This window comes from Opisthocomus hoazin, chromosome 4 (genome assembly GCF_030867145.1).
Source record: "Opisthocomus hoazin isolate bOpiHoa1 chromosome 4, bOpiHoa1.hap1, whole genome shotgun sequence".
NCBI classification, from domain to species: Eukaryota; Metazoa; Chordata; class Aves; order Opisthocomiformes; family Opisthocomidae; genus Opisthocomus; species Opisthocomus hoazin.
In genome coordinates, this window is record NC_134417.1 from 90,032,351 (window position 1) to 90,046,167 (window position 13,817).

Below are 13,817 nucleotides of genomic sequence, written 5' to 3' on the forward strand. Positions count from 1 at the left end.
TCAGACTCAAGTGGTGCTTGGGAACAAGTTCAAGTGGAATCATTGGTAGAGCTGTTCTTTAGTGGTAATCACAACACAATTAGGTTGCTAAAGAAGAAAGCAAGTGAGTGAAGAAAGCACTAGATAAAAAACGTGAAGAAAAACAACAATGTAAAAAAAAGGCTATTAGTCAAGAAAAAACTGAAAAGAACAGCCCCAAAAGCAGAAACAATCAAATCTACAAACAACCTAAAAACTATACAGAATACTGGATTAGAACTCCACATAAAACATGAACCGAAAGAGAAAAATTAAAAAAAAACAACCTCAAAAACCCAATTAATTCCTGTTTGGCTCAACAGGGAGTTAAGAAGCCTGTCAGAAGGAAAAGGTCAGAATCTGAAGAAATGGAAAGCTTGCCCACACGCAGAGAACAGAAAAGCCATACAACATGGCAGGTCAAATGTAAACAAGAAATTAAGAGGGTGGAAATTAACTCGAACAGCACCTTACAATGGATACTCAACTTCACAGTATAAAGTCCTTTAAAAACATTAAGAGCTGGCAGGAAGCCAGATAAGGAATCAATGGGACTGCTTGATGAAGAAAATGTAAAAGAGGCACTCGGGGCAGGTAAAAACACTCTGTGAATTTATTGCACTAGTCTCTTCTGATGAAGATCCTGGGAAGATTCTCACACCTCCAGCATTCTTTATAGTTAATCAACCTGCATTCTTTATAGTTAATCAAGCTGAATACACAAGAAATATTAGACCAAACTGATAATGCTAATAAAAGACCAGACTAGGTAGCGTTGTCTCAAATGTGAAACTGCAAAACTGCTGGCAAAGGCGTGCTAAGCACCCTTACAAACAGCTGCTCTGCCAGAAGCCTGCGGTGCTGCTAACACAATTCCCATCTACAAGAAGGGTTCCAGAATGTGTTTTAGGATTATGGGCTCGTGAGTGACCTCCTTGGCAGTGACAGAGACCATAATAAAGAATACATTTTCAGCATATGCACAAATACACTCTGGTTGGACAGGTTCGTAAAGGGAAATCCAGCTTCACTAGGCTGCTGGACTTGTATGAGGTTTATCAGTCACCATCTGAGTATAGGGAATCCCAAGGACATGTTTGTATTTTGAAATAACTTTGCATTAATAAGCTATGTTGCCTCAGGGTTGGAAAGAAGATATCACATCCAGGACATGACCAAAGAGCATCCACGCTCAGAAACATGCTAATACCACCTCCAGGTGATGATCAAAGTGCAGTTCCACCCTCCCTAGACCAACAACCACGGGGACACTTCAAAAGCTTTTCAAGCTGCCTTGTGCAATACTGGTTCCTACTATGCATTTTAATGCTTTCCCAGCTTATTACCAGTAATTTCCTGTATTCCTGTTCACAGCAGCTCTAGAATAGAATACAGTCAACACAAACTACTTCACATTTTAAAATAAAATTTACAATTGCAGAACTGAAATGAAATTTTTTCTAATGAATATCTGCACTAATGAGCCAAGTTCAAGCTAAATGCATCATCTTGCTCAAACCCATATTCTACAAATTGAAGTGGGTGTCACAGCCTTCAAGAGTTCAAGCACTGCTTTAAAAGAATCTGTCAATTATTTAATAGAAATCCTTTCCTAGTACAGTGTTGCTGATCTATGCCTCACATCCAAGGTTAATTTAATGCTTAAAACATAGCATTTCAAGTACTGTTTCATGAAATACTTTATCTTGGAAAACATGTAGAGAACAAGGAAAGACAATTATTCATGTGAATAAGATAACATGAATCACAAAGGAGAGAAAATTATATCTATATAACGCACACAGGCAAAGATCAATCTATTATATTAGGCAACACAAAGATTTAAATTGTAGAGTAAAATTATAGCTACATACGTTACTTTTTCTTTATTTTTTTTTTTAATAAAAGCCGAAAGGAATCTGATTCACCACAGATACTGGTCAAATCAGTCAAGGTGCTACCATGCCATCCAGAAAGCCTCCTTAAGCCCACTCAGATAGATCTGTACTGTCAATACACACTCTTCTGTCCAAAGGCCTCAAATGATCGAGAACACACACAAACACTTGGTAGTTCCACAGAGGAATCCACACCTGTGACATTCAGACGAAGGTTAGTCCCAAGGCAAAACCAAGGAGGGTAAGTATCAAGGATAGGACCTGTTTTCTGTGCAGGAGGAGGACCAGATATCTGGCTTTTTCTTTATCAGTGAGCCTAGACGATGATGAAGAAAAACAAAAAAACCCTGAGACCTCCCATGAAATCTCAAAGGCCAGTTTCACCCTGTTTCCAAGGACATACCAGTTAAGGGGCCAAGAATCAAACCAGTCCTCTAGAGCAGGGTGGTATAGCTGCCCCCATTATTTGTGACCAGGACTCTAAATCACTTCACAGCCCGTATCTTGGGGTCCGGCACCTTAATGTGGAGAACACCAGAGCCAGATAATAAGATGAAGAACCACCTCTCTGTCCAGGGAGATTTGCTGCTTCCCCTGGGCTTGGATCAGGGATGCTGAGGAGAGACAACCAAGGCTTATCCAGCCCTTGGATGCTCACTGCTCATTGATGTGGGCAGCAATGATACTGTCAAGGGAGACCATATGCACATCAGAACACAAGGCCTGAATGACCAGAGCTCTGTGACAGACAGATTACAGGTTACAATGGAGGAATTCAGAAGCACTGCCAAGGCATATGGAAATGGTGTTAGAAAAGCCAGAGCTCACCCACGGTTCATGCTTGTAGGAGACATTACGGGCTAAAAGAAGTGCTACTTATCTCACATTAGTGGTGAAAGGCTGACCAAAGAAAATATGGGCCTGTTGGTCAATGGGGCAGGCGACTTTATAATGCCAATGCCACATAAGGTTAAGTTAGCCAATTTCTTCTTTGCCTCATTTGCCACTGACAAGGTCTCCCAGGTCTCTGAGATTCTCTCCATGGAGAAGATGAACTACCGGCATCACTGAAAATCCGGGAATAAAACCTTATAACACCAATGTAGTGTTAAAAGGCAGGAATTCTTTATTGCAGCACTGGATGCACGGGGGATAATTCCACCAAACATGCATACCTCATACTTTTTCCATGCAGTTTATATAGATCAAAAAAATACATATTTACTTTATTTGTGCATATTCATTATTATTCCCTTTGGTGATTGGTGCAAATTTTCTCGCTTCACATGTAAATTATTGCGCAGACTCAGTCACCCTCTTCCATTGTTCCTTTCTGAGTAGGTGGTACTACTTGGGTAAGTGGTCAGTGAGTCGGTGGTCGCGATCTCCCCCTGTCGGAATTACCTCTTACCCACTCGGCTTGCAAGCTTGGCCGTCCTGGTCAGTTTTCTCAGTTCGCTTCACAAAACCACGCTTCATCATTCTCTTTTGACAGAAATACATTGTCTACTATTTTGTTAGCATTAATGGTTACCTACAGACTAGAATACAGATTTAAAAAATACAATAATTGGTATCAATCCCCCACACCCTTTTTGTTGTTCATTGCTATGGTTAGCAGACTCTATCACTCTGGTTACACTGGCAGCGCATATGGCTGAAGTCAGGGATTACCTGTGAGAACCTGACTCATCCAATTCCATGGGACCAGATGGGCTTCACCCCTGGGTGCTGAGAACTGACTGATGTCATAGCAAGGCTGCTCTCTATCATCTTTGAAAAATTGTGGAGATCCATGGAGGTCCTCAGCTACTGATGAAAGACAAATGTTGCACCAGCCTTCAAGAAAAAGGCCAAAAGTTCCACCCAGGAGCCTACAAGCTACTCAGCTTTCCTTCAGTTTGTGGGGAAATGACGAAACAAGTCCTCCTGGAACACGCTTCTGAGTGCATGCAGGAGGTGGCAGTTATTTGGAACAGTTTGTGGAAATGCACATGGAAGTCTTAGTAGTCAGCAACCTGCACACCACCCAGCAGTGTGCCCTGGCAGCAAAGGCAGCTGGCAAAATCCTCAGCTGTGTTAAAAGGAACGTGGCCTGTTAATTGAGGAAAATTGACTGAGGGAAACTATTAACCCCCTTGGCTCTGTACTCCTTAGATCGCATCTGCATGATTTGTAGATGTGAAATGTCACATACATTTTTAGGACCCCTGGTACAAGAAAGACATTGATCAACTGGATTGAGTTCAGCTGAGGGTCACCAAGATGGTCAACGGCTGGAGCACGTGTCCTGTAACAAGCAGCCAAGGGAACAGGGCTTGTTCAGCCAGGAGAAGAGAAAGCTGTGGGGAGGAAGGGATCTGTTAGGTTGTGTGAGAAAAGGTTCATCTTTACAAACACAAGGAAGCACAGAGAGATAGTGGTAAATGGGAGAACCTGAATAATACCCTGCCCTAGCTATTTTGGGCTACCACAGGGGTCATCATCTTGAAAGAGCACAGAGGAACAACAACAACCCCAATAACTTACCCAGAGAAAAAAAGCCCCTGCTGCAGCTCCTCCCGGAGTTGTCACGGGAGAGCCATCAATGAGACAATGAAAAGGCTCTCCTGCACAACTTTTGGACTGAGGGGGGTTTACACGATGCAGGGAAGAGCTTTACAGGGTTGTTCAGCACTTACTAGAGATGTTTAGGGAAGCAACCAAAGGCAGGGGAAGGCAGGGATCAAGGTGATCTGGGAAAGATTAGATACATGAAAATAGAAAGGTAAGGAGTTAGAAGGGGCTGGATGTACGTTAGCCAGGGCTGGTCAATACACTTGTCGTCCTGCACCTGGTCAGCGCAGTCTGTCCTGTCTCCTCATTAGACTCTAACTACTGTCCTGGGTAAGCGTCTCTCCATTCTGCGGCTATGTGTATACACGGAGGCCCGAGTCATCTGTTTCTTTCTCATGCTTTTAGCTCATTTTTTCCACACACCTCTGAGTGAGCTAAGGGCTGAAAAACAGACGGGCAACAGAAAAAGAAACAACAGTGGGCCTCAAAAATGCTTTGGCAATAAGGAGCTCAACCAGTTTTCTTGCTTAGCACCCCAAATTCCAGTCAAGTCCTCTCCTGTACACATCAGTCACTCTCCAAAACCCTAATTTACAAAAATGCCTTTTGTTCACAGAAAGTTTACATATTTCAAGTTTAGAAAATTGTCACACATTTCAAGTTCTCTTTTAACATACAAGGAAATGTTCTGCATTTTCACAAAAAACACAGGAACATTAACTAGACAAATAAAGGTCATCTCAAACCGCATGTAAAACATCAGGCTTAAGTGCAATTATGTTCTCCACAGCACAGAGCATAAAACAAGGGGAGTCAACAACTGCAGCACATACATAATTGGGTGCAATTATACAAGCAATACATAACTTGTTCTAATTACTTCACATTGATATCAGACTCTGTTGTATTCCAAAATCTGTAACAAAAAGATGTCGGCTAACTCCAGGTGCCTTTTAAAGGCCAGATCTACTCTACTCATTGTGTGTTGCTCAGTCAGGAAAACAACAGCATTTACAGACACCATAATGTTCAAAGAATATTTTAAGAAGTCTTTCCAGACCTCACATTTGCCGGATTGCTGGAACTGTCACTCACACTACTGAAGGTATTTCCCTAAGCCCCTAACCAGAAGAATGTTTCTAGATTGCACACATTCAGTAGCTAGTGGTGCTGAACCAGCCAAATTAAACTACACGCCACGCTACCCCAGCTGCTATGTGAACAGTTGGTGAGCCTGGGTCTGCCATGATCGCCACCGACCGGGATCCCGAAATCTGGTGACATTTATGAGTTTGATGACTAATTAAAACCAGAAGCCTATAAGGCTGTAGGAAGCTGTGGGCTACAACAGTGACCTGTGGGGGAGGACGTACGAAGCACCATGTGTCAGGCAAAATCACTTCCAGGCTGCCTTGAGACAAATGAAACAACAGTGGAAAAACCCATTGTGTGCCAAAACTTAATCAAATCAGAGAAGTACTTGGGCTTAAATATACTTAATGAAACATCTGGAACTGTTTAGGGAACTCTACAGGGGAAAGAATACACCATGTCAGGTCAGGCATGCTCCTGAGAGAACTCCAGCCTATGGCTGACAGCATGCTGGAGCAGGAACCACTATGCTTATTGCTTCAAACACCCACAACTGCCCATCTATTCATCAGAGGAATTTTTATGGACTCCATGTACCATCTGGTGAAAATAAGGGAATATGAGACTGGAAAAGAGTAAGATAGAAGTGTTTGCTCTTTTCTTTTTTCACCTCTGCTCAAATCACGGTCAAACTAGCTCAAGTAAAACAGCCCAGCTATAGACTGCTTCTTCTGCAACACTGTTTCCCAAACTCGAGGAGCACTGGCCATACAGAGCTCCAAACTCTGTTCTCTGATCAAACTGGACCGTAGAGCACACCACAAGAAGTGGTGACACAAGACACTACACTGTTAACACCAACTACCCAGTTTGTCTTGCTGTTGCAGAGAAACACCTTGGCATTGCCACCACTGGCATTATCACTACTAACTACCATGACCAGAATACGCAGTTATGGAGATCCAGAAGGCTGTGGCTACTGTACTCCAGATTTGGCAGTAAGTTTGAAGAAACACAGTAAAAACAGTCTAGTCAACGCTTTTCAGTATTTTTTTTTTTTTGTTAACACAGCATTTGGGAACAGGATTTCCCAATGTCTGGACTATCTGTCTGTAAACAGCCCATTTTCCAGACAGATCTGCTCTGCTTGGGCAACGTGGGACTGCACCCTTGTTGGTGATGTGGTAACCCGTGACACCCAGCTCACCTTCCTCTGCAGAGCAGATCTACTTGTGCCATTCTCTGACGCTGGGAAAACAGATAACATCATCAGAGGCTTCCAATTAAACGTTCTCCCAGTTGTGCTCATTCTGAGCATAAAATAGGCATCCCCAGCTGGTGCCCTCCAACTCCTGTCACTGCTGATCAAGAGGAACCCAAGACAAAGTGAAGTTTTGACAGCCAGTGTTCATGTTGCACAGAAGTGATCCTCTCCATACTGCTTGAACATACAGGTTTTGGTGCTTCTGAGTATGTGGGTAACAAGGTTACTAACAGAAAAAGAACACAAAGCTAGAAACTTTTTGCATAGTAACAAAATACCCTTCTATAGGATTTCACATTGAATTTTCTTACATTAATTTTCTACAGAAATAGCACATCCCCTTTCCCACTGCCTGATGCACCCTTATTCAGCTGAGGGACCCCACGACCCCAGGGGTGCTTGCCTTGGGCTGCAGGGAGGTGGAGCGTGTCAGCAGCACCTAATTTTGCAGTGGGGCTATGTTGGGAGAACTGCCACACGCCAGAGCAGCAAATGCTTTAGACCTAACTGAGCCTGCTGAGTGCTTCTGGATACACGTGGATACGGGACAGACATTGTCCCATGTGCTCCACAACTACCCAGTCCGTGTAGCAGTTACGTGCACTGCATACTGTAACTACTGCAGTAGACACACTAACAATGAGACACTTCACGTAGATTAGTTAGTGACAAAGGTAAAACTCATAAAATCTGTATTATAAGAAGGTTGTTACAGAAACTCTGCTTCAGAAGCCTGCTATTCTTTGGCATGGCTTGATAGTAAAATTTCACCAGCTTGGAAATGCAGTTTCCTGATTTCTTTCTGTTTGTATCCCATCTGAGATTGCTCTCTGTGTCCTTGCGTCACAGCACATGCGAATGCCCACTGCTAGAAACCAGAAGCTCTTTCCCTAAGCAGGGAAAACCAATCGCTGCCTCACCACCTCACGTAATCTCCTTGCCAGGTTACAATCAACCTACTTTTACTTGTGTTAAACGAAATCTTGAGGACACCTTCAATGCAATGGGCAGTAGCAGCAACAACCAGATGGTACAGAAGGTACCAAAGTCATCCTCTCTGTACGGACGTCGGTAGCTGCATCGAGAGCTTTTCTTGGTGCCTCAACATTGCCCCAGAGGGCAGCCCTGGCACTCACCTTTCAGCTCGGGAAAAGGAACTTCTAAGAGCTGTTACCTCTTGTAAGGAAACAGAGGAATCAAATCTGGCTACAGGTAAATAGTGCTGTACTTTTTGTAAATGTGTAACAACATCCGTCTTTTCTAAGAGAAATGGAGGATAAAAGACTGTTTAGCCATTCAGAGGTAAAAGCTCTTAAAGTCTCAGCTTTGTCATTGTATTTTATTACACTACCTTTGTATTTCACCACCGGTGCGTAGACTTTTTCCCCTGGCACGCTAGCCAGACTCTTGATATAACTTTCTCCACAGGCCTCCTGTTACCCCGATCTGAGCAATACTGGTTTTGTACCCCCCTCTTCCCGGCACCCCCCCCACCCCCCCCCCCCCCCCCCCGCCAAAGGAATTAGGAATTCCCTAAGCAGGTAGGGAGTTCTTCCCGCTCTAAACCAGGTCCATGTGGAATCAGCTTGTGAGCAGAAATTCTGCCATTTTTGCAGAGAACATTTAATTCCAAGTAGCTGAAATACAGTGCTACGCACTTCCCAGCCAGAGGTGTGGAGCAATCACTGAGCAGTGATTACACCACACCATCCCCGTTCCTCCAGACATTTCAGTGATCAGTGACGTTTCAGTCACCTTTACATGCCAAGGTGCTGGTAGCAGGAGGGTGGGGAGCGGCTGCAGGGGTGGCCTCTGTGAGAAGAGACCAGGAGCTGCCTCCGTGCTCCAGACAGCTTCACAATGGGCTGAATGCAGGACACAGCTGAGCCCATCAGAGAAGCTGGTGCTGCCTCTTTGGAAGCATAGTGAAGAGGGGAAAACTGCTGTGCAGCAGAGTGTGAGGGGTAAGGAAAAAAAGCATGAGAAACAACTCTGCAGACACCAAGGTCAGTGAAGAAGGAGGGGCAGAGGTCCAGGTGCTCCAGGCACAGAATCACAGAATGGTAGGGGTTGGAAGGGACCTCTGTGGGTCACCCAGTACAACCCCCTGCCGAAGCAGGGTCACCTACAGCAGGCTGCACAGGACCTTTGTCCAGCCGGGTCTTGAATATCTCCAGAGAAGGAGACTCCACAACCTCCCTGGGCAGCCTGTTCCAGGGCTCTGTCACCCTCAGAGGGAAGAAGTTCTTCCTCATGTTCAGACGGAACTTCCTGTGCCTCAGTTTGTGCCCGTTGTCCCTTGTCCTGTCTCTGGGCATCAGTGAAAAGAGTTTGGCCCCATCCTCTTGACACCCACCCTTGAGATATTTATAAGCATTTAAAAGGTCCCCTCTCAGCCTTCTCTTCTTCAGGCTGAACAAGCCCAGCTGCCTCAGCCTTTCCTCGCAGGAGAGATGCTCCAGTCCCCTCATCATCCTCATAGCCCTCCGCTGGACTCTCTTCAGTAGCTCCTCATCCTTCTTGAACTGGGGAGCCCAGAACTGGACAGAGTACTCCAGATGGGGCCTCACTAGGGCAGAGTAGATGTCCCTGCTCATGGCAGGGGTGTGGGAACCAGATGATCTTTAAGGTCCCTTCCAACCCTTACCATTCTTGGGCTTGTTCAGCCTGGAGAAGAGAAGGCTGCGGGGAGACCTGATTGCAGCCTTTCAGTACTTAAAGGGAGCCTATAGGAAAGATGGGGACAATCTTTTTAGTAGAGACAGCAGTGACAGGATGAGGGGTAATGGTTTTAAACTAAAACAGGGTAGGTTTAGGCTGGATATAAGGAAGAAATTCTTTACAATGAGGGTGGTTAAACACTGGAACGGGTTGCCCAGAGAGGTAGCGGAGGCCCCATCCCTGGAAACATTCAAGACCAGGTTGGACAGGGCTCTGAGCAACCTGATCTAGTTAGTGGTGTCCCTGCTCGCTGTGGGGGGGTTGGACCACATGACCTCTAGGGGTCCCTTCTGACGCAAAACTTTCTATGATTCTATGAAAACTATCCCCTCTCTCAGATTTGAACATTCCCTCTCCAGCTGCATCATTTAAAGCAGCTGCCGAGAAGCTCGCTGCAGTCACACCGCGCGCTCTCTCCACTCGAAGCCTCCCTCCGGCTCCCTTCCCGGGGGGAGGAGCTCTCCCGGCTCCCACGACACAGTCCCCACAGCGACGCGGCTCCCGCACCGCCCGCAACGCCGCCCCGAGGAGCTGCCATGCCGGCGGAGCCGAGTGATTTGCCGGGTGAAGCACAGAATCCGCCCCCGACAAGCACCCTTTCGGGCTAAAAATGGACAACTCCTTTGTGGAAGAAGTGGCTGCATCACTGGTGAGAGAATTTCTCAGTAGAAAGGTAACTTCTCTCGATTTTCTCCAGCTGGTACAAATGAGAATGGCACAGGAAAAAGGCGAAGTGCTAAAAGATTGAGGAATCCTGGGAGGGGGGGGACTTCTTCCAGCCCTAAAGCGGGGGGACCTGCAGGGTAACAAGCCCCTCGGGTAAGTACCTGGACTACATTTCCCACAATGCCTTGTCATTGATGAAGATGGACGGCAGCTTCTTCCTCGTTTGAGAAAGCCCGGTTCTCACCCCCGCGCCTGCAAAACCCAAGATTAAAGCGAGAGAGGCAGTTTCAAGTGTTTTTCTCGTCAATTGCCTATCTTCTTGTTGTCCTTCTGTTTATAAGAGGCATACGCAGGTTTACAGGACAAATAACTTCTAAAAAAAAGAAGAGGCAAAAGGTACTGTTGGTGCTAGAGAAACCAGTAACGTTGTATTTTTTTTTTTTAATTTTTTTTTTCCCGGTTTCAGTAACAGCTTGGCAGAGGGCAGATTTATCTGGGAGGAAGGGAAAGGGAGAAGGGGAGGAGAGAGGCCATTGCACTTTTCAAAATCTTAATGCCATAAAGGAAACTTTGTACTGTACGTAGGTGTGGGGAGTCTGGGATTGAGCAGAAAAAGCACCTTCACGTTTCCAGGTGAAAAGCACCTGCTGCCTTGTATTTATGTTCAATCCGAAGGAAATATTGCTGGTGTCCAGCCCAGTCAGTTCCTCAGTGTCAGGAATGAGTTAGCTTGTATTAGAAATTAAACAGCCCGTGTCTTACGAAGTGCTGCACAAACCTCAATTTTCTTCATCTGCTTTGCATCCCGTCTCCAAATCACGTTTTCAGTGTTTGTGAACAAAGCCGAAACGTTTGCCAGCAGAATTTCAGACGCAGAATTCATTGCTTGCCATTTACTGCCAGAAGTATGAGAGGCTCAAGTCTGTCTGTTCAATTGATTGCAAAGATTTATCACATGAAAAGACATTTCTGAGTGAGATACATGTAAATGGAAAACTGAATAAACACATAAAAGGAAAGGGAATGCCCTGCTGGTGAAACAGACCATTCAGCTTACAATAGTAACTTATTCTTGAATTATTCTACGTTCTGGAGTCAAAAACAAGGGGTACTGATAATCCTTCGTGCTTCCGCACAAGCGTTCCCCTGCTTCCCCCAAAGCTTTAAGGCACATTCAGAGCCCACTTTGAGAACCATCCCTTACTTGCCACAACTTGTCCAGAGCACCCTAAATCTGAGCCAGACAAACCCATCTGCAGAAAAATAAATCCTCTGTTGTAACAGTAGCCCTTCAGAGAAGACATCGGGACTTTTTCTCCCAAAATGGTGGTCTGCTGTTGTACCACTTGAATTTGTTCAGGATCTGACTGTGACATTTCACAGTAAATTGGTCTCTCCCTCCAGAAAGTGAGGTGCCCATACGTTTTGTCTCTCAAGCACCCATGTATGCTGACTGCAGATACAAAGTAGTTGAGGAAGTCTGAAGACCCCAAACCAGCCGGTGCCGTGGAGATCTGACTGATTTCCAACCCAAGACTGATCAGAATAAACTCAAGTCATGATAAAAGGTTCTGAAACCCGTTCTGAACCCACCAAGAGACAGCGTACACCTGACGTTCAGACTTTGTAATGACCCAAGTCAGAATCACATTTATGAAAAGCTGTATCATATCTTGATGGAAAAAGCAAGCTCAGTATTTCTGGAACTATTTGAACCAGAAGCCCAGGTGCAGGGGCCTTCATACAGGCCAGTCAGTCTGACGAGGCTGTTTAGCAGCTGAAGTCACCTGCATGGAGGTCTTCGTCATCTTTGATAATTTCCACCTCACAGACAATGTTGCCACCTTAATTATTTTCACATCTGTGGGCTGTAGTAATTCAAGACTGTACCATTAAAGTACAGGTTCTAAGGGTTGGCTTGTTAGGAATTACTGACATTTTAATGTATCCAGAAGTTTCACATTATATCCAACACAGAATAAAGATTTGGCAAGTTGCACTGTCTCAAGTACTCTGAAATGTAACACTTTTCCTTCTCAGGGTTTGAAGAAAACCATCACCACCATGGACCGAGAGCTTCCGCGTTCTGCACTTAGCATCAATAACAGGAATGAACTTCGCAACGTCCTGCATCTGCACTCCTTGTACAAACAGAACAAGGTAAGGACACAGATCGCGCTCCCCAAAACGTGGTGTCAGATACCATGAAAATGGGCCAACCAGATCAAGACTGCAGTGTATGTCCAAACTGCACAGAACTCAAGCTTGTGTCTGGCACTGCATTGCTGTGGACACACGGACAGTTCTCTGAGGAACGGAGAGCTTAATGTTTAGGTGAGATTGCAGCTCATGGGACGAAGACGAGAGCCTGACAGTTCATGAACCCTCGCTATGAACTGCAATCTCCAGTAAACCAGGAGCAGTTATTGACTTTCACACCTTTTCCATCATTATGGCTAAGTTATTCAATTTTAGAAATACCCTTATATGCCCATTTCTATTTCCAACTTTATGTAAGACCTGGAAAATAAAATTACACTTCTAGCATTTATTATTCTGTGAAATGTAATATAGAAAGCAATATTTGATTATCAGATGGATAATTTCCATTTTCAGTTCACTCCTGACTTAAGGCACTGTGACGCTTTTGGTAAGCAGCACGAGGCTATCCTGCAATAAGTCACCTCAAAAAAAATCTCCCAGGGTAGTTGCATCACTACAGCAGACATTGTAGCATTTTTTACTTAAGCCCTAAACTTCTGTGGTTGTTTTTTTTTTTTTTTTTAAATGAAATGATCATGTACACAGGACACATTTTCCAGCGTACTGTTGAAAAACAGTATAACGAGTGGGATGGGGCATTGCCCTGTACTTAAGGAGTTACCCAAGCATATGAATAGAGTTCTAGAGTCCATGTTTCTCACCACATTCCGATAAAATAAACCACAAATGCTGAAGTCAGATACTGGAAATCCTTGCAGTTCATTCTTCATTCCTCTGAAGCTGACCAGGTGATGTTAGAGAAGGGGTGTTCTAGCACAGTTACCATACTTTCCAATGTTTAGCTAGAAGAGGAATAAGAAATGACCGTAACAGTTTGCTTCTTCTGTATCATTCCTACTTCAACAGCAGCACCTTCAGGCTCTTGGCATTCTCTAGCTGACATCTTCCAGTTTTCTGGATTGTTTGCACAGTCAATGTAGGATACACCCAGACACAGCTAACTCTAGGAAGTAGTTAATATGTTCAGCTACTGTACAGTGTAAAAAGAATATCCTATCTTAGGCTGCAGCAAGACTAAGAAAGTTTCAGTGGCCACAAAGAGCTTTATTTTTCTTTTTGGATAGGCAAAGGAGAACCCACTGAAAACACTTCTTGAAATTATTACCAATTACTTCCTTGAGCACCGTGGGACTTCCAGAAGCATCAGTTCAAGTTCTGCTCTGTCAGCTCCTCCAAGTAAGAGCTCAGCATCTCATCCACCTGACTTCTCGGATGAAGACCATGTGCGTGGGAGTGCCATTATGCTCGATGAAAATGAAACTCAAGCCTACAGGTACAGTCTTATTTCATTCTCTTTGCCCTGTGTAGTCACCTTTTTT

At 44.6% G+C, this 13,817-nt stretch overlaps 1 protein-coding gene across 2 annotated transcripts in view; it reads left to right on the forward strand.

Moving 5' to 3' along the window:
- The first annotated feature begins 10,026 nt into the window (after positions 1–10,026).
- The window catches only part of MINDY4 (MINDY lysine 48 deubiquitinase 4), an 83,202-nt gene continuing 79,411 nt past the window's right edge, over positions 10,027–13,817 (forward strand). For both annotated transcript variants that reach the window (XM_009931007.2, XM_075419853.1), the window contains exons 1-3: positions 10,027–10,222; positions 12,256–12,375; positions 13,563–13,771. In XM_009931007.2, the coding sequence (XP_009929309.2) occupies positions 10,160–10,222; positions 12,256–12,375; positions 13,563–13,771 (392 nt within the window). In that variant the 5' untranslated portion in view covers positions 10,027–10,159. The remainder of the gene's footprint in view (positions 10,223–12,255; positions 12,376–13,562; positions 13,772–13,817) is intronic.